General features: G+C 42.8%; 1 protein-coding gene across 1 annotated transcript in view; it reads right to left on the bottom strand.

The window, feature by feature from the left end:
* thsd7aa (thrombospondin, type I, domain containing 7Aa) overlaps positions 1 to 20,900 on the bottom strand; it is a 771,919-nt gene that overhangs the window by 58,883 nt on the left and 692,136 nt on the right. Inside the window, exons 19-20 of the mRNA XM_085988376.1 lie at positions 6,486 to 6,603; positions 2,327 to 2,472 (exon numbers count right to left, since the gene is read on the bottom strand). Coding sequence (XP_085844502.1) covers positions 2,327 to 2,472; positions 6,486 to 6,603 — 264 coding nt within the window. The remainder of the gene's footprint in view (positions 1 to 2,326; positions 2,473 to 6,485; positions 6,604 to 20,900) is intronic.

Below are 20,900 nucleotides of genomic sequence, written 5' to 3' on the forward strand. Positions count from 1 at the left end.
TTGAGGTCCTATTTTTTAATTTACCTCCCAGCACGGTGGCATAGTGGTTAGCACTGTTGCCTCACAGCGCCAGGGACCCGGGTTCGAATCCGGCCTCGGGCGACTGTCTGTGTGGAGTTTGCACATTCTCCCCGTGTTTGCGTGGGTTTCCTCCGGGTGCTCCGGTTTCCTCCCACAGTCCAAAGATGTGCGGGTTAGGTTGATTGACTATGATAAATTGACCCTTCGTGTTAGGGGGATTAAATACGTGGGGTTACGGGGATAGGGTGGGATATGTGTCGGTGCAGGCTCGATGGGCCGAAATGGCCTCTATCTGCACTGTGGGGTTCCTGTGATTTCCTGTGTGATAACTCCCTATATTCAGCTTTTAGGACCTCATCCCGCTTTTTACCTATATCGTTGGTACTTATATGCACCACAACAACTGGCTGTTCACCCTCCCCTTCCAAGATGTTCTGCAGCCGCTCTGAGACATCCTTGACCCTTGCACCAGGGAGGCAACACACCATCCTGGAGTCTCGTTTGCGGCCGCAGAAATGCCTATCTATTCCCCTTACAATAGAATCCCCTATTACTATAGCTCTACCCCTCTTTTTCCTCCCATCCTGTGCAGCAGAGCCACCCCTGGTGCCAGGAAGTTGGCTGCTGCTGCCTTCCTCTGATAAGCCATCCCCCCCAACCGTACTCAAAGTGGTGTATCTGTTTGAGAGGGGGATGTCCACAGGGGACCCCTGCACTACCTGCCTGTGCATAGTACTCTGCCTGTTGGTCACCTGTTCCCTTTCTGCCTGTGCCACCTTTACCTGCGGTGTGACCAACTGATTAAACGTGCTATTCACGACGTCCTCAGCCTTGCGAATGGTCCAGTATGAATCCAATCGCAGCTCCAGCGCCGCAATGCGGTGTTCCAGTAGCTGCAGCTGGACACACTTCCTGCACACATAGTTGTCAGGGACACAGGAAGTGTCCCTGAGTTCCCACATAGCGCAGGAGGAGCATACCACAGCACCGGGCTGTCCTGTCATGACTTACCCTTTAATTAATTGCAATTAAATTAAATCAAATCGATCCCACCAATTACACTACAGTTAAATGGTATATTTAAGGGCCCTGGTTTTTAAACAGTCCCCGCTACACCACAGAGACTTTAGAAACTATAAACCACAGAGTTAAAGTTTATAAAGAGAGAAATACTCACCAACCAATCACTTACCTGCTTTCTGGTGACGTCACACTTCGATTACTTTTTACTTCTCTCCCTCTCTGAGATTGGAGATTAGTACGCTCCGAGGCCTACCTGGTCTCTGGGGCCTTTTTATATCATCGCCGCCGCCGAGATTTCTCCCGCCGCTGCCGCTGACGCACTGAGGCCTACCTGAGCCTCTGGGGCATTTTTAGTCGCTCCACCGCCGAGATTTTTCCCGCTGATGCACTGAGGCCTACCTGAGCCTCTGAGGCCTTTTTATAGTCGCTCCGCTGCCGAGATTTCTCCCGCCGCCGCCGCTGACGCACTGCGGCCTACCTGAGCCTCTAGGGCCTTTTTATAGTCGCTCCGCCGCTCCGAGATTTCTCCCGCCACCGCCGCTGACGCACTGAGGCCTACCTGAGCCTCTGGGGCCCTTTTATAGTCGCTCCGCCGCTCCGAGATTTCTCCCGCTGGTGCCACTGATGAGTTTCTTTTGAATGATTCGCGTTAAATAGCTACATGTGCATTTTTGAGAATATGTCCACAATATCTCATTGAAATGAACAGAAAGAAAAGGCTTTTTAATGTTGTTGTGATTAGACCAACATATAGACTTATTTGAGTAACTGGAAGCACTGCCTGGGTTACAAAAACAAGACACATTATGATAGAGTGCGCCACAGGTCAAACAGCTCACCAAAATAAACACGTCCCTCTGCCCCCATCACCCAAGACTCAAAACCTGCCTCAAGCCCTTTTTGGATCCTTCACCCTCACCATCCGTGACCCCAGCAGCAGTTCCACAGTCCCATGAGATCTACCATCTCTACTTAAAAGAAAAAAGCAAGACTGAGAGCAGCAGAAAACTACAGGGTGAAAAGTAAAAATCAATTTTAAAAAGCAGAGAAGACAAAAGGAGAGTGACAATAGAACAAGAGGAAAACAGAAACACCAACATAAAAATGGCAGACATAGGTAAGGAAAAGAATGTTTATTCCAACTTTCAGTGAGCAACACAATGAGAGATTAGCTAGTCCTAAAACTAGAACAATCATTTGGTTTATTTATTATGGAAATTAGTAAATTAGATCAGAATTTATTATTGACATTAAACAGAAGAGTATACTGTGATTAATATACCTCAACTTTACACGGGGCCCAAGCACTATATTGCCATCGATAGCAAGGCTTGATTAGGCAAGGTTTGGACTGTTCCAGTTGCATTACACATGGTCTTCCGTCTCCCTGGAATGGCTGAATCAATGTCCTCTTGCGCGTCATTACCCCTAAGTAAAGAAGATGCAGATGTCACATTTACTTGGCTATAAGAATTTGATTTGATCCTCCCTCATACTTCTATAAAAGCTACAATTAAAAAGGAAACAGTAAAATTAAAGTCCTAGGGGGAAAAATTTCAGTTGGTCAGCGCCTCCTGTTAGTGCCTCTGGGGGGCGTTAACGGGGCGCTAGGAACTTAGCTCTCGAGCATGGCGATTTTAGCGCCACTCGTGAAATTGACCAGTCATTTTGCAGCGGCGTTAAACACTACCGCCACGATCTCCTGCGCCCGCAGATCGTGATGTCAATCAAGCGTGCAACCCCCCGGTAATGCCCCAGACCGGAAATTGAGTCGCGCCCCCTGCCTTAGCGCCTGCCGCTAGGAACGACAGGTAGAGGGGAACGTTTTCAAGTCAGGAAGGGGCTGGGGGAGCTTTATTTAAAGGTGTGCGCTTCCTGCTTTTTCTTGTCGGCACAATTTTTGGTACACACAGGTTGAGAGTGGTGTGGAGGACAAATGCTTGGAATGCATGTGAGATGGTTTCCTGGATCAGTGTGTGGAGGAACCAACCAGGGAACAGGCTATTCTGGATCTGGTACTGTGTAAAAAAAAAAATGAGAAAGGGCTAATCAATAACCTTGTGGTAAAGGGGCCTTTAGGGACAAGTGACCATAATATGATTGAATTTCACATTAAGTTTGAGAGTGATGTAGCGCAATCTGAAACTAAGGTCTTCAATCTAAACAGAGGAAACTACAAGGGTATGAGGGTCAAGTTGGCCATGGTAGATTGGGAGACTACATTGAAAGGTATGAAGGTGGACATACAGTGGCTAACATTCAAGGAAATAATGCATAATTTGCAACAAACATATATTCCTCTGGGGCATAAAAACCCAAAAGGAAGAGTGAGCCAACCATGGCTAACAAAAGAAATTAAAGCTAGTATTAAGTCAAAGGAGGAAGCTTATAAAGTTGCCAGAAAAAGCGGTCAGCCTGAGGATTGGGATCTTTTTAGAAATCAGCAAAGGGGACCAAGAAATTAATAAAGAAAGGGAAAATGGAATATGAGCACAAACTAGCGAAAAATATAAAAACAGATTGTAAAAGCTTCATAGGTATGTGAAAAGGAAAAGACTGGCCAAGGTAAATGTAGGTCCTTTACAGTCAGAGATGAGAGAATTTATAATGGGGAATGAGGAAATGGCAGAAAAATTAAATAAATAATGGCCCAGAAATTTGGGTCTCCACGGGTGAGTACGCACAGGGTACTCACGCGTAGGCCCAATGGAAGTGCCGGTTTCCTGCATGCACTGAAAGCAGGGGTTCAGAGGTTGAACGCGTGCGCGGGAGAGGCTGCGCGTGCGCATCGAACTTATGTTTTTTTTGCAGGTTTTCCCAGGAGGGTAAGTCTGCAGAAGTTACACATTTTAAAAGCAGGCGTAAGGCCTGCTTTTACAAGGTAAGTGGTGAATTAATTTAAATTAAAATATTTTTTCCACAGGTTTATTATTTTTAAATGTTTAAAAGAAAGGTAAGTTTATTTTTAGCCCCATTAGAAAATAAAATTATTTTTTTCAAAAATTTAAATTATTGTTTAAAATAGTTATTTCATGTAATTTATAGTTTATTTAAAAAATGTGATTTTTAAAAAATTTATTTGAAGATTTAGTGATGTTTTGGGGCCCGTAGTATTTCTAAGTTTTGACAGCACTTCCTGTTAAACTTATGAATGGAGCATTCCCTGCTCCGATTGGCTCCCCATGGCCCATGTGATCCCAGGGGACGCATCAAACTAACTGCACCCCTGAGATACGCAAGCACTGCACGCCGGCAGCTGGAGCAGGCCCCGGATCGGAATTCCACGGGGGCCCACAGCACAACGGCTGGCACGCAAGGTAAGTGCAGGTTGGGGGCTTACACCCGTGGGAAGCCCCCGTTCTGAATTTCTGGGCCACTTTGTTTCTGTCTTAACGGAGGTAGACATAAAAACCCTCCCAGAAATACAAGGGTATGGCGAGAATGAGGAACTTAAAGAAATTATTATTAGTAAAAAAACAGTACTAGCAAAATTAATGGGACTAAAAGTCGATAATCGAGGGAGTGCAACCAAGGTTCACGAGATTGATTCCTGGGATGGCGGGACTGTCGTATGAGAAGAGATTGAGTAAACTAGGCCTGTATTCTCTTGAATTCAGAAGAATGAGAGGGGATCTCATTGAAGCATACAAAATTATTACAGGGCTTGATAGGGTGGATGCTGAGAGAATGTTTCCCTTGGTTGGGGAGTCTAGAACCAGGGGCCACAGCCTCAGGATAAAGGGTAGGCCATTCAGGGCTGAGATGAGAAGACATTTCTTCACACAGAGGGTGGTGAATCTTTGGAATTCTCTACCCCAGAGGGCTGTGGAGGCTCAGTCATTGGGTATATTCAAAACAGAAGTCGATAGATTTCTGACTAGTAAGGGCATCAAGGGATATGGTGATAGGGCCGGTGAATGGAGTTGAGGCAGAAGATCAGCCATGATCTCATTGAATGGCAGAGCAGGTTCGAAGGGCTGAATGGCCTACTCCTGCTCCTATTTCTTATGTTCTTCTGTTATTATGAGAGGGAGAGAGACGTCTGGAAAGATTTAATGCTGTCCTAAGGAGTTGTGGCCCTCAGCACCAATTTTGAGGTTCCTAAGCGCCCAGCTTTCCCTGGGCCTGTTCATTAGTGTTTCCAACACAATTGCTTTAGAGGTCTCTCCAGGCCGAGATTTAAGGCTGCAATGAGCAGGGAGTGGCTGGCCAGCAAGATGGCCCTCCTCTTTAAGAACTGGACGGCGCCAGTCTGTCTGGTTTCCATGGTAACTGACATCGCCTGAGCTTCGGTAGCGTTCTGAGGTAGCGCCTCGCTCCCCGACGTTAGTGCCTTAAGTGAGGTGTGTAGCGCTTGATTTAGCGCTCAAATCACCCCCAGGGGACGATAGAGGCAAATTTTGCAGTTGGAGGCAATAATTAGCGTCAGGCACTAAACTTTGAGCCTGGCCAATATTAGCGCCCTAAACAGGGCGATACCGAATTCCACCCCCCCGCCCCGTAAACTTTATTTGAGGGTGAATTTGTTCTGTTAAAGAAAATCAGGAGAATGCTTGCTTTTCTACATAAATAGTCACATTTTCAGATATTGTGTGTTTCATAGCTATTCATCAGTTCCATTTTTTGATTAAAAGAAGAACTTCTCCCTCTCATAGAATTGGTATTTGGGAGCAATTAAAAGGCACCATTGTAATCACTTCAGCTTTTAAACTGTGAGAGCAATGCTTGACAAATTAGAACCACAGACTGATCCCCATAGAATCAATTAAGGCCTTATAATCACTTCAGAATATTTTCAACTAAACTATATATATATATACACATACATATATAACATATATTTACACACATACATATTACAAATATATATTAAAATATACATAAATATACATACACATAAAATATAATATATACACACACACATTTTACATAAATATATAAATACATTGAAAACTCCTGTGTCAGTCTTAGTCTATAGCAAAATCCATTATGCCTGTAAGTGGTTCTGTGATAGGCCATAATAGTTAAATGATTTATTATGTACCATTAGCTGTATAACCCATTTACTGGTACTGTATTCTGGCCCTGAGAGTCAGCACTACAAAGGCACAGTGGCAGCACAGGAAACTTTAAAACTTTATTCGGATTAAAGATAACATTCTTGTGCACTAAAATGCAGTTTAATCTGAGTAGAGCTGGGAAAACTGAGACCCCACCTCTACTTGAAAGTGAGATGAAATGCAGCCACTGCATGAGTTCAACTCATCCTTCCAGAGCAGCCACTGTTGCTTGGCTTCTTATGCATATATATTTGGCGATTTGTCCTGAAGAATGCATATCGATTCTTGTTATTTTAAATGTTGATGCTAAAATGTAACTGAATGTTAAGTTAAACTGGCACCTGCTGGGTTCTAATAAATTGCATTAATATTAGTACGCACCCGCAAGACCGCATGACCGAGAACAATCAGACCAGGACGACCAGTCAGAGAACTGGCAATTCACGGGACATTCCACAGCACACGATGCGTTCATCTGCCATGATTTCTCCAAACCCAGCTGTCAACAGAAGCAAACATAAGAACATAAGAACCTAAGAAATAGGAGCAGGAGTAGGCCATTTGGCCCTTCGAGCCTACTCTGCCATTCAATAAGATCATGGCTGATCATCTACCGCATCTCCACTTTCCTGCACTATCCCCATATCCCTTGATTCCCTTAATATTCAAAAATCTATCGATCTCTGTCCTGAATATACTCAACGACTGAGCCTCCACAGCCCTCTGGCGTAGAGAATTCCCAAGATTCATCACCCTGAAGTGAAGAAATTTCTCCTCATCTCAGTCCTAACTGGCCAACCCTTTATTCTGAGACTGTGACCCCTGGTTCTAGACTCCCCAGCCAGGGGAAACATCCTCTCTGCATCTACCCTGTCAAGCCCTGTAAGAATTTTGTATGTTTCAATATGATCTCCTCTCATTCTTCTAAACTCCAGAGAATATAGGCCTACTTTACTCAATCTCTCCTGATAGGACAATCCCCCCACCCCAAGAACCAGTCTGGTGAACCTTCGTTGCACTCCCTCTATGGTAATTATATCCTTCCTTAGGTAAGGAGACCAAAACTGTACACAATACTCCAGGTGTGGTCTCACCAGGACCCTATACAATTGCAGTAAGACGTCTTTACTCTGATAATCAAATCCTCTTGTAATAAAGGCCAACATACCATTTGCTTTCCTAATTGCTTGCTGTACTTGCAAGTTAACTTTCAGTGATTCGTGTACAAGCGTGACGGAATAAGCCATATTTCAAGAGATACACCATAATATGAACAGAATTCTGATATTTATTAATATATGATATACAGGGTTTAAAAATCTAAAGCCTTGGAGACACAGGCTGCAAACAGAAAACAGGATCTGAGATAAAGATCAGTTGTTAACAAAGTTGTAAAAACCAAACAAGCTTTGAAATGGGAATTCATTGTTAATGCTAATACAAAGGCCCTATTGAAATAGCAGTTTGGTGCTTCTGAAAGGTCTGCGGTTTGGAACCAACACAATGAATGACCCAAGTAAAGTGTTAGAAACTGACACTTTGAACAGGATCAGAATATTAAAAAAACATGTACCTTTGTAAAAGTAACATCAAATAAGACAGGAAACAAGATTAAATATGCAACCAACTAAGATAGCTAGAAAACAAGCAAACACCCTGGTTAAAGTGGTTTTATTTTACATATAGTAAATATGATACCTGCAGAACACTTTGAAGATATGACTTCAATAGATGCACCAAGCAATTACATTGTTTTTGTATTGAACTTGGAACACCACGGAGTCACAACTTCTGCTAAAAACAGTTAAGCCAATAACTTCAAATAAAGCTGTTGGACTATAACCTGGTGTTGTGTGACTTCTTACATTTGTCCACACCAGTCCAACTCCGGCATCTCCACACCAAGCCAATATTAAGAATTGAATGAAAGAATTTTGTAAAAATGGCATCAAACAGAAACCATTGCTGTCATATTATTTTTATGATAACTATTGAACACCTAGAGGTCTGAGAGTGTGCAGCTGAAATGACAGTAAGAATAGAAAACATTCAACAGAGAGAATGAATAAGATAATTAGCTTACATCAGCAGGAAACTTAAAAGAATAAACCACTAAAAAACAAGTATAAAAGATAGAGCTTTTCAGATAAAAAGTCAGAAGTCACTGAATGGGCAAATGTTTCTCAACTTCACAGGCACACTCTGTAAGTTTTTAACTTTGAGTCTCAGGTAATCAAGGTATTTGATTTTGGTGGATGTTCTGGATTTAGAAATAAGTAAGAAATGTAGAAATGTAACAAAGTAAAGATTTGAAAATAAGGATCTCTGAGAAATAAGAAATGTAAGGTAATTGTTTTTGAACTGTTAATGCTGCAACTGACTCAACAGCTGTTAAATGAATGTCGGCTTTTAAATAAATCTATATATTTTTAGAATTGTCTCACAGAGTATTTCTGTATAAACTCGCAAACCCAATTTCTGTACACTCTTTTGTAAGGAGTTGCAGAATTCTGGGGGGTATTCTGGACCCTCTTAATATCCGGAAGGTTACAGTCTAGTTAAACTTATTAAAAGTGCTATCCGGAGGACGGTAACATCTTCAGTCGTTCCTTTCCTTTAGGGAGAGATAGCCTGAACCTTTAGACCCATTTAAGCGCCTTACAGAATTCGGCTATCTCTAACTCTAGTTGAAGGTGAACATCTGGGGAATACGCCTGATCTGGGGTAGCCCGAAAAGGGCTAGGACTTGTAATTATCCTTTCACAAGGACACCCTGGTGCCTCTTAACACCAACATTTCTCAATCTCTCACCATTTAAAAAATACTCTGCTTTTCTATTTTTTCTACCAAAGTGGATAACTTCACATTTCTCCACATTATATTCCATTTGACATGTTCTTGCCCACTCACTTAGCCTGTCTATATCCCCTTGAAGCCTCCTTGCATCCTCCTCATAACTTACATTCCCACCCAGCTTTGTAACATCGGCAAACTTGGATATACTACATTTGGTCCCCTCACCAAATCATTGATGTAGATTGTGAATAGCTGAGGCCCAAGCACTGATCCTTGCGGTAGCCCACTAGTTACAGCCTGCCAACCTGAAAATGACCCGTTTATTCCCACTCTCTGTTTTCTGTCCATTAACCAATCCTCAATCCATGCTAGTACATTACCCCCACACCCATGAGCCCTAATTTTGTTTACTAACCTCTTGTGTGGCACCTTATCGAATGCCAACTGAAAATCCAAATACACCACATCCACTGGTTCCCCCTTATCTATTCTGCTAGTTACAACTTAACAGATTCGTCGAACATGATTTCCCTTTCATAAATCCGTGTTGACTCTGCTCAATCCTATTATTATTTTTGAAGTGCCCTGTTACCACGTCCTTAATAATAGATTCTAGCATTTTCCCTACTACTGATGTCAGGCTAACTGGTCTGTAGTTCCCCATTTTCTCTCTCCCTCCTTTCTTAAATAGTGGGGTTATACTTGCTACCTTCCAATCCGCGGGAACCATTCTAGAATCTATGGAATTTTGGAAAATGACAACCAATGCATCCACGATCTCCATAGACACCTTTTTCAAAACATTAGGATGTAGGCCATCAGGTCCAGGGGAGTTAACAGCTTTCAGTTTCATTAATTTCTCTAGTACTATTTTTTTACTAATACTAATTTCTTTCAGTTCCTCATTCTCACTAGATCCTTGGTTCTCCACTATATCCGGGAAGTTTTTTGCATCTTCTTCTGTGAAGACAGACACCAAGTATTTGTTTAAGTTCTCTGCCATTTCCTTATTCCCCGTGATAATTTCTCCTGTCAGCCTATAAGGGATCCACATTTAATTTAGCTAATCTTTTCCTTTTTACATACCTATAGAAGCTTTTACAGTCTGTTTTTATGCCTCTCGCTAGTTTACTCATATTCTATTTTCCCTTTCTTTATCAATTTCTTGGTCCTCCTTTGCTGAATTTTAAAATCCTCCCAATCCTCAGGCTTACTACTTTTTTTGGCAACATTATAAGCCTCTTCCTTTGATCTAAGACTATCTTTAACCTCTCTTGTTAGCCACAGTTGGACCACTTTTCCTGTGGGGTTTTTATACCTTAAAGGAATGTATATTTGTTGTAAATTATGTAGTAATCCTTTAAATGCTAGCCATTGATCTCTACCATCATAACTTTTAACGTAGCTTCCAAATCTACCTTAGCCAACTCGCCCCTCATACCTACGTACTTTGTTTTGTTTAGATTTAAGACCCTACTTTCGGATTTAACTAAATCACTTTCAAACAATATAAAATTCTATCATATTATGGTCGCTCTTCCCTAAAGGCCCCATTTACTGCAAGGTTATTCATTAACCCTTTCTCATTGCACAATACTAGATCTAAAATAGCCTGTTCCCTAGTTGGTTCTTCAATATACTGATCTAGAAAACTATCTTGCATACATTCCATGAATTCATCCTCCACACTATTGTTGCAAATTTGGTTTGCCCAGACTATATGTAAATTAAAGTCCCCCATGATTACTATATTACCCTTGTTACATGCATCTCTAATTTCCTGATTTATACTCTGCCCTACATTTCAACTATTGTTTGGGGGCCTATAAACAACTCCCATCAATGTTTTCTGCCCCATGCTATTTCTTAGCTCCACCCAAACTGATTTTATTTCTCAATTTTCGGAGCTAATATCCTTTCTCTCTACTGTCTTTATCCCATCCTTTATTATCAGGGCTACCCCTCCTCCTTTTCCATTTTTCCTATCTCTTCTAAAAGTTAAGTATCCTGGAATATTTGGTTCTCAACCGTGGCCACTTTGCAACCATGTCTCCATTATGGCTATTAGATCAAACCTGTTAATTTCTTTCTGCGCTATTAATTCATCTATTTTATTGCAAATGCTTCGTGCATTCAGATATAATGCCTTTAGCTTTGACTTATTTCTATTTTTCCCTGATGTCACCGATGCTTTATTACCTTTGTTACTCTCTCTGTCCCTTCCTGACCCAATCTGCTTATTTATACCCAAAATTCTACTCTACTCTAGAGCCTTGACATTTTTCTCACTGTTTTTAAATTTACTCTTTCCTGAATCCTCCCCGTCCCCTTCATTAATTTAAAGCCCTGTCTACTGCCCTAGTTATTCGGTTTGCCAGGACATTGGTCCCAGCCTGGTTTAAGTGAAGCCCATCCCAACGGAACAGCTTCCTCTTTCCCCAGTACTGCTGCCAGTGCCCCATGAACTGAAATCCCTTCCTCCCACACCACTCTTTGAGCCACGCATTTAAACCTCTAATCTGTCTGTCCCTATGCCAATTTGCGCGAGGCTCAGGTAACAACCCAGAGATTATTACCTTTCAAGTTCTGCTTTTTAATTTGGATCCTAGCTCCTCAATCTCCCTCAGCAGAACCTCATTCCTAGTTCTACCTATGCCGTTGGTTCGTACGTAGACCATGACGACCGGATTCTCCCCCTCCCACTCCAAGTTCTTCCCCAGCCGCGAGGAGATGTCTTTAACCCTGGCACCGGGCAGGCAACACAACCTTTGGAACTCTCGGTCGCAGCTACAGAAAACAGTATCTATCCCCCTGACTATACTGTCCCCTACCACAACTATTTTCCCTTTCACTCCCCTCACTTGAATGGCCTCCTGCACCATGGTGCCATGGTCAGCTTGCTCATCCATCCTGCAGGCTTTTCCCTCATCCACACAGGCAGCAAGAACCTCATACCTGTTGGACAAGGGCAAAGGCTGAGGCTCCTCCAGCACTGCACCTGGGGTCCCCTGACCTGCCTGAGTTGCAGTCACACCCTCCTGTCCCTGACCACTAACCAGAACAGTACCACTACCTAACTAAGGGGTGTGACTGCCTCCTGGATCAAAGTGTCCAGGTAACTCTCCCCATCCCTGATGCCCCGCAATATCTGCACCTCAGACTCCAGCTCAAAAACTCTGAGCTGAAGTTCCTCAAGATGCAAACGTGTTTGTCCAGGATCACAATGCTCTCCACAAACTCTCACATGCTGCAGTTGCTGCACACCACCTGTACTGCTATCCCTATATGGCCTAGTTTTATTTAATTAAACTTGTAATTAGTTAATTTAGTTTACAGTGTAGTTTCTTGACTACTTACTTGATCTGGATTAAGTTAAGGGTACTGAAATTAAATACCTACCTATAACACAAAGCACTGCAAGTAGTGTAGGCAAAAAGCAACAACTCCTTCCCCCTGTTCTCCAAATTCCCACTCTTTCCAAATTCCCAAACACTCTGTTCAAGTCCATTCCGTTTAATCCTGTTCTGTGCAGACCGCCTAAAAGGGCACTTTTAACTGGGAGTGCTGAAAAAAGGCATCTGTACAGAAAAGTTATGCCTTCAGTTTTCTTCATGGCTTTCAAAACAGAGCTTGGTGCTTATGCATTTGCAAAATGATCACCTAGACACAGCGAATATATGAAAATTGGTCAGATTGGAGCACATAGCTGTAAAGAGAACCTGCCCGATTTTCTTTCCATTAATTTAAATGGGGTAAAATTAGGTAGGTTCCTTTACAGGCCTGTATTCCCACCTGCCTGATTTTATGCTAATTGCTGTGCCCAAGTGAACAACTGTGCTTGGGCACAGACCCAAGACAATCTCCTCCTACATCTCCGTCATAAAATATACAACATGCTTACCTTACAAGCAATCAACTCATGTTGGGATGCATGCACCTGGCCCATTTATCAAACACTGCCTTTGAAGCAACTTTCCATCTGCCAGGGTTACTCCTGCTACTAGCTCACATAAAACATTAAGGGGAAAATTGGGGGGTGCTAACAGGGTGCAAATACCCTAGCGCCCAGGCACAGCGCCGCTAATGCCGCCTGTGAAATTCAGTGGGAGGTTAGGGGTGGCGGGAGCCGGTAGTGCCCTGTGCCGCTGACGATGACATCATCACCATTCGCTGTGCCCCTGCCACAAACTTCCCTTGCGCCGCCTGACCTATCGTGCACAATATGTGACAGGATCAGGGAGTGGTTTGGCAGCGGCGCAAGTTAAAGGGCAGGTGTGAGGCGGCCTTTTTTTTGGCTGACTGCCAGCACCTGCCCCCTTTCGCTTTTATATGCGGGGTGCCAGCCGCGATCGCTTAGCCCGGCACTCCTCCTGAATGCCAGACTATTTTCACGGCACCCTGTTCCCTGGTGGTCTGGCAGTGCATCGGTGCACGCAGTGCTAGGCCCCTCTTTAAGCAGAGGAGGAGGCCTGCAATGACGCGGCGCTATATACCGCCACTGCGTGGCACTGCCACACAAAGCGCCGTGAAATTCAGTAGTAGCACCCCATGCAGGAGGTGGAGCACTTTCCAGTAGCGCCCCACATCCTGCTTGGGGCACTACTGGAAAGCGCTCCACCTCCTGCTAGGGGCGCTACTACTGAATTTATGGTGGGGGAGGAGGTGCTAACTTTTTCGCCCTAAGTAATATTTTACTACAGCAAATCTACAATGTAACTAAAAGATCACCAAGCCCTCACAAGTGATTCCTCCTGTCCATTATTAACTTCTGCATTCTGCAAACTTTCTCTTCACAATTCCTCAATGTAAGGACAACTGAATTTGCACCACCAACATGGAGCTTTGTAGACAAGAGTTCATGTTGGAAATTTGGGAGCAGAGGTCAGCATGTCCTGTAGAATTTTCCAATACTAATTTTATTTAATATTGGCCCGGAATTTGCAGTCAGCAGCAAAATCGTTCACCGCTGGTCCTGAAGTAAGTTTCACACAAAGATCACATGATCTCTGTGTCGAGAAGTTGGGTTTTCCGACGCGTAATTCAAATCAACAGAGTATAGTGGGGATCCCCTAGTGCAAGCTGCTGTGATGTCAGCAAGCTGTCTAAGCAGCCAATCAAAAGACAAAATTCTCACAGGCAGCGAACTAGGAAGTGAGTAAGCTCTTAAAATTCTAACTTTTTAAAAATGTTGGAGTAAGCAAAACAAAGATGGGGCTCTCACATGGGGGAAAAAGGCAAATCTGAAATAAAGATGAACGAACATTAAACAAATTTAAATTTTTTTGAGAAGTTTCTTAAAAAATTTTTTTTTTAATTAAAATGGAAAAATTTGACACTGCACAAAAGTAAAATTAGTATTTCAGGGCCATAACCTTTGTTTAGCAGTCAATACGCTGTTAAAATCCCAGTTACACCTAATCCCTTTGGGTCTAACTTTTAGTGCGTAGTTTAACAGCATACTTACGCGGAAGAGCCAAAGTTTTCACCAGTTTCCCTGATTTGAGAGATTACACTGGTTGCTGGGTCTGTGGAGGTAGGGGTGGGGGTGCATAGCGCAGCCTGTAGAGGAGCAGTGAATGACAGACTGCAACTTCAGGATCTGCGCATGCACCAAATCACCAAGTTGCAGTCAGTTTCAAAGGCGGAATGATGGCGAACGCTGCCAGTTCGCTGTCATCCGGACCGCAAATTCCAGGCCATTAATTTTAAATTAGTAAAATTTACCCCATTAAGTCAGGAGAGGGAAGGTAAGGTATAATTCACTGTTTAAAGGTGTCTCGGATTCTGGGTGGGCATGGAATCAACTACAGCTTTTACAAAGATAGTTTTGAACCCCCCTCTCTTCTCTGTGTATTAATTTACGTAACTTTTTATATTTACCGGATTGTGCTGACAAGTGGCAGATGTCATTTAATGCAAGATGATAAGGCTGCGGAAAGGGAATAAGCAGTGGGAATGTAAATAAACAGTGGTAGACTACAGAATACAACACGTGTAAAACTCTGACAGGGCTAGACAGACTGGATGCAGGGAGGATGTTTCCCCTGGCTGGGGAGTCTAGAACGAGGGGTCACAGTCTCAGGATATGGGGTAGGACATTTAGGACTGAGATGAGGAGAAATTTCTTCACTCAGATGGTGGTGAACCTGTGGAATTCTCTACCACAGAAGGCTGTGGAGGCCAAGTCACTGAATATATTTAAGAAGTAGATAGATTTCTGGACACAAGAGGCATCAAGGGGTATGGGGAGAGAGCAGGAATATGGTATTGAGATAGAGGATCAGCCATGATCATATTGAATGGCGGAGCAGGCTCAAAGGGCCGAATGGCCTACTCCTGCTCCTATGTTTCTATGAAGGATGTCTAGAGCACTGGTGGATAGCTTGTTGAAACTATCAGTGCAGTATGTGACAGCAGTAAAGAAGGCAAAGTAGTTCTCAGAAGGTCTTGGAACGTACAGTTAGAGGAAATGACACAAGTCCCAGGAGGTATAGTGAACTTATACAGAGCACTGGTTCGATCTCACCATCACTACTATGAACAGTTTTAGTTATCACACTTCAGTGGGGACATCTTGGCTTTGGAGAAGGTTCAGAGGAGGACAACTAAACTGACATGGGTGTTTAGGCTTATGAACTCAAATGTTTACAGTGGAGAAAAGAATCTTAACAGGAGACCTCTCTACCTCTCTCTCCTCCTTTAGGAGGCTCCTTAAAACCTACCTCTTTGACCAAGCTTTTCGTCACCTGTCCTAATATCTCTTTATGAGGCTTGTGGTCAAATTTTCTTTCATAACGCTACAGTGAAGCACCTTGGGACCTTTTTACTACATTAAAGGTGCTATAAAATTCTAGTTGTTGTTGTAACAATAAAGCAAAATTATGGTGATGCCTAAAAGTAAGACTATATTATTACCATGCGTCCCCTCAGTAACGGTCAGCACTGGTGACACACAGGCCCTTGGAATTTCCTGGATCGGGCTTGCAGAGCAAGTATACTGAAACTTACTGATGGGAACTTACGCTCAAATATCAGAAAGTTAACATGCAGATACAGCAAACAATTAGAAAGGCAAATGGTATGTTAACCTTTATTGTAAGGGGTTTGAAGTATAAGAGTAAGAAAGTCTTGCTGCAATTATATAGGGCTTTGATGAGACCACACCTGGAGTACTATGTACTGTTTTGGTCTCCTTAACTAAGGAAGGATATACTCGTCTTGGAGGGGGTGCAATGAAGGTTCATTAGATTGATCCCTGGAATGAGAGGGCTGTCGTATGAGGAGAGATTGAGTAGAATGGGCCTATGTGCTCTGGAGTTTAGAAGAATGAGAGGTGATCTCATTGAAACGTTTAAAATTCTTAGAGGGCTTGACAGGGTAGGTGCTGAGAGGTTGTTTCCCCTGGCTGGGGAGTCCAGAACTAGGGGTCATAGTCTCAGGATAAGGGGTTGGCCATTTAAGACTCAGATGAGGAGAAATCTCTTCACTCAGATGGTTGTGAATCTTTGGAATTCTCTACCCCAAAGGGCTGGGGATGCTCAGCCATTGAGTATATTCAAGACTGAGATAAATAGATTTTTGGACACTAAGGGAATCAAGGGATATGGTGATCGGGCGGGAAAGTGGAGTTGAAATAAAGGATCAGCCATGATCTTATTGAATGATGGAGCAGGCTTGAGAGGCCGTATGGCCTACTCCTGCTCCTATTTCTTATGTTCTTATGTTCCTGAGAATTGCATTAGCATATATCATAACGTAAAAACTGCCATACAATAAGTGGAAATCAAAGTAAACAATCGGGGCTGGAGTAAAGGGCAGAACACACACCATCTTCCTTCTTTAGGTCCTACCTTATCTTACTGATGTTATGAAAATTGAAGCCAGCATTATGCAAATTAAGCACAGCGGCCAAGAGTTTCTGCTTTGGTCGCAATCAGCGATCCAGGCGCAAAATATGCTCAAAATTGCATTAAGTTTGAGAAGTGAATTTATTGCTCAATCTCATTTGTATATCAGCTAACGTAAAATCTTCCATGAATCAGCGCAATCGGGCAGCGATTTAGAAAGTACTTCAAAAATAAATATTTTTGCATTAAAAAATATTCCTTGATACAGTTAATAATCGTAACCTTATGCAGTTTGCTTAATACAGCTGAAAATGGGTTTATCACAAAAAATAAGCATTTTTAATCTAGTTCACCCCCTGTGAATAACCCGATTTTAAATAACTCAAAATGACTATTAAAGAACCATTTATTAGTTACATTGGTGCACAGTAGTCAGTTTCTTAGTAAATTAAACAATCTTGGGGGAGAAATTGGGCACCTTAACGCCTCCTGTTAGCACCTCCAGGGGGGGCGATAACGGGGCGCTAAGCACTTACCGACTGGGCGCGGCGAGAAGATCAACTCCCGCTGTATTCTGCGGAAGGTTTGCGGCAGCGGTAAGGCATTGCGTCCCGATCTCCTTCGCCCGGAGATCGTGACGTCATCGCCGTGTGCATTGCCCCGGGCCAGAACTTCGGTTCTGCTACCTGCAGCATCACCGGGCGATGACACCGACAGCAGCAGGAGGCATTGATCGGGAGGCCAGGCGCTTCGGGGGTGAAAGTTAAAGAGGAGGTTGCCAAGGTAAGTACCTACATTTCTGAAACAGTTTTGATCAATTCATTTTGCTTCTCCTGGGCCGCGATCGATCAGCCCGGCACATGGGGCTGATCGAGCCAGATTGGGGCTGCCGGCGGGGACCAGCTAACTGATCCCAATGCAGAGCCTGCAGCGATGGCCCTTCCCTTTAAGGAAGGGAAGGAACCTTGGATCACGGCAGCACTGCACAGGACATTGTGCAGCACTGCACAACTACCACCCCGCCTGCGTTCTTTAGTGCTCCAGGAAGGAAGTAGAGTGCATTTAGCGTTCCACTTCCTTCCTGGAGCGCTAAACCCAATTTCATGAAAGTTGGGAATCATTAGCACCTGGCGCTAAATTCCCCAGCTTTCAAAGGTTACCGACCCCAAATGGGGCAATGATGAATTTCTCCCCCCAAATCTTTTAATAGGTACCCATTAGTGCCCTTGCGCCTATAAAAACTTAATTTAAAGAGTCTCTTTGAAGGCAAACAAGTGCAATTAGTGGAAACTCCAGATGGTGATTAATTCGATCAGGGGCGTGGCCAGCTTTGTGGGTGGGGCTGGCTTCTAACGCGATGTTTTTTAAACCAGCGCAAAATGTCGTGGAAACTCAATTTGTGCTGGACGTAATTTGCGCTTGAAATTCTGCAATCTTTTGTGCTAATTTGGCCGATTTTGGCCGAATTGCACAAGCTAACAGAAACTGCAGGCCAATCAGCAGGTTTAAGAAAATGCAATTATGGAAAATGTTCTCTTTTGTAACACCTTGCATTTATATATAGTGCCTTTAATGTAGTAAAATGTCCCAAGGCTTTTTAATGTAATGGATTCTGATGCCATAAAAAGCATTCAAAGATATAAAAAATACAATGCAGGTCTAAGAAAAGAGAAGTTAAAAAAAATCGGTATAAAACATCAGAAGTAGTGACATCGGGACCTGGTGCGCCTAAAATATTGGGCTTCAATTTACACCTGTTCAGAAGGGCATAAATGCAGGAAACTTGCGATCACTGGTCTTTTGAACGGGAGTGGAGCTATGTTAATAAGCCAAGTGGGGTTTTGGCGGGTTTAACTTGGGAACAACGCAAATGACGGAAGAAATTTGTGTGTAGCGTTATTTTGGTGTAAAACCGGCATAAATCAGATATGCACAAATTTCCTCAGAAAATACTGCGCAACTCTGCCCTTATGTCGCAGTTACGCCAAAACTTTCCAGGAAATTCCAGGCTACTGTATCACTAAGTGGCAGGATGTAGTTTGTTACCAAACATTCTTCACATAGAGAGTGCTTAGTCTGAAGAGGAGCGACTGCTGGTGAATGCTATAATTGAATGAGAGAGTGAGAGGCAATTTACAATCTCTTATATACGCCTTTTAGTGGCTGGTTGAAGCGTGGCATTGACAGGGCACTGGGGGCAGACTGCTCTGCTGCCTGCCCATCAATGAAAATTAATAATAAGCAAAAGCAATTATCACACTCAATTATTTCCAATAGTGCGTGGGAATAAGAAAATGAGACAGAACCCTTCGAAAGCGCTCTCAGATTGTGCATTTGTATTAAAATGAAGAAAAACATTGCTAGCACACGTTTCATTCTAATCAGCATCAGGAAACGGCATTGGAGTGATGACATTTACCCTTTCTCATGTGTCTATCAATTGGTTTCTTTTCACATCTCTTTAGAAGAGGGCGGACAGGGAATGTGGTTATTCACGCCCATGTAATAAACCTAGATCAATAATGTTGATAACATTCATTTACTCTCATTCCAGGATTCAAAATAAAATACATTCTTACCAATCATACAATATTTCCAAAATGACATTTTGTAATATGAGCATTAAAAAATCGAATTAGAAAAATACCCAAACCAACTATACAAAATTTATCCTTCCAAAATATCTCCCGATTAAGTTAAAAAGCTACAATTGTGTTTTTTTTTACAGCCACATGAATGCTATTAGTGTCCTTGAAGAATGAGCCGGCATAAGCATTTGGCATCATGTTTAACAGGATCAGAATTTGTTATTCATTTTGGAATATGAATATTGCATTTATATTTCTTTCCTGTTCAAATATCAACAACAACTCATATTTATATAGTGCCTTTAACGTAATAAAACGTCCCAAGGTGCTTCACAGGAGTGTTATCAAAAAAAACTATTTCTAATCACTCATTTTCTGGACAACCAGACTCCTGTAATAAGCCCACGCTGCACACTTTATTTTTACATTAACCTGCATTATCACAATCTTATTGAATATTGCTTCCACTTTTTTTAACTAAAGGACACATTTGTGTTCTTATAGAGACACAGATAATAAAGGGGAAAGTTAGTGAAGGTGTGACTACAAGGAATAGTGTGGACTGACATATACCATACACACTCAAAATCAGAATTATAATTTCTCTGCTTATACGTTTTCTCAATAATCATATTTGCAGGACTCCCTGTGGGAGAGACAGCACTATTACCCACAGAGATTGGTCTCTTTTAAAGCGTGGGGTTGATCTCCATTTCTATTGCCAAGCAAACAGGATGTATTGCAGCAGTGTGGCAAGCACTGACCTAATGCTTCTTCCCCACACCCTAAGAAACAATTTTCATTTCATCCACTTCAGCAGGATGAAAAGCTGAATAAGGTTTTGAATGCAAGATCTTTCAGCTCCAAATCTAGCACTCAACCAAATGAACTGTCTGACCCTCCACCCCAATAGAGATCTGTATGTGCTCATTATAGTGGAAAGGCATGCACATTGGTCTCTGTCAGTGCTGTACTTAATCAGGTGCTTCAGCTTTTCCTTCATTTCTATGCAGCTAAATGCTTGGCCTATCACCCCAGTATTTCTTTCTTTCTCTCTCACTCCCCTCCTCCCTCCTTCTCTCTCCTTTTCTTAGATGATACAGCTCAGACCTGGAACCCCATGTGGGCAATCTGATTTATACACATGTTAAGCCACTCCATGACACAGCATGCTATGGAGGTGTCTGCTGTATTAGTAGCTACCTGGAGAATTCCCTTGTGAATTTTTATATGCAAATACTTACTGTTTATCTATCTTTTCATTGTGTGTCCTGCGATGGAACCAAAAAGCAATGTTATCAAATGCAAATTGGAAAGATAATGGCCCTGATATTTATGGGGAGGCAGGGGTGGGGGTGGGGGGGGTGCGCAATGTTCCCACTCAGCAGTCTGGAGGTCCCGTGCAAGCCACTCACTGGCTTTACAAAGGAAATAACTACGCACACGCAAAAAATTGAATGGGCTGTGCAGCCAGTTAAAGGGCCCGCCCACTCAAAAAAATTACAGTGAACATTGGTGAGGGGGACTTGTCACGGCCGAGAAACCCTGAAGTACGGGAAACGTGG

This window comes from Somniosus microcephalus, chromosome 5, assembly GCF_052327205.1.
Source record: "Somniosus microcephalus isolate GS21.2 chromosome 5, FLI_Smic_1.0, whole genome shotgun sequence".
Lineage (NCBI taxonomy): Eukaryota > Metazoa > Chordata > Chondrichthyes > Squaliformes > Somniosidae > Somniosus > Somniosus microcephalus.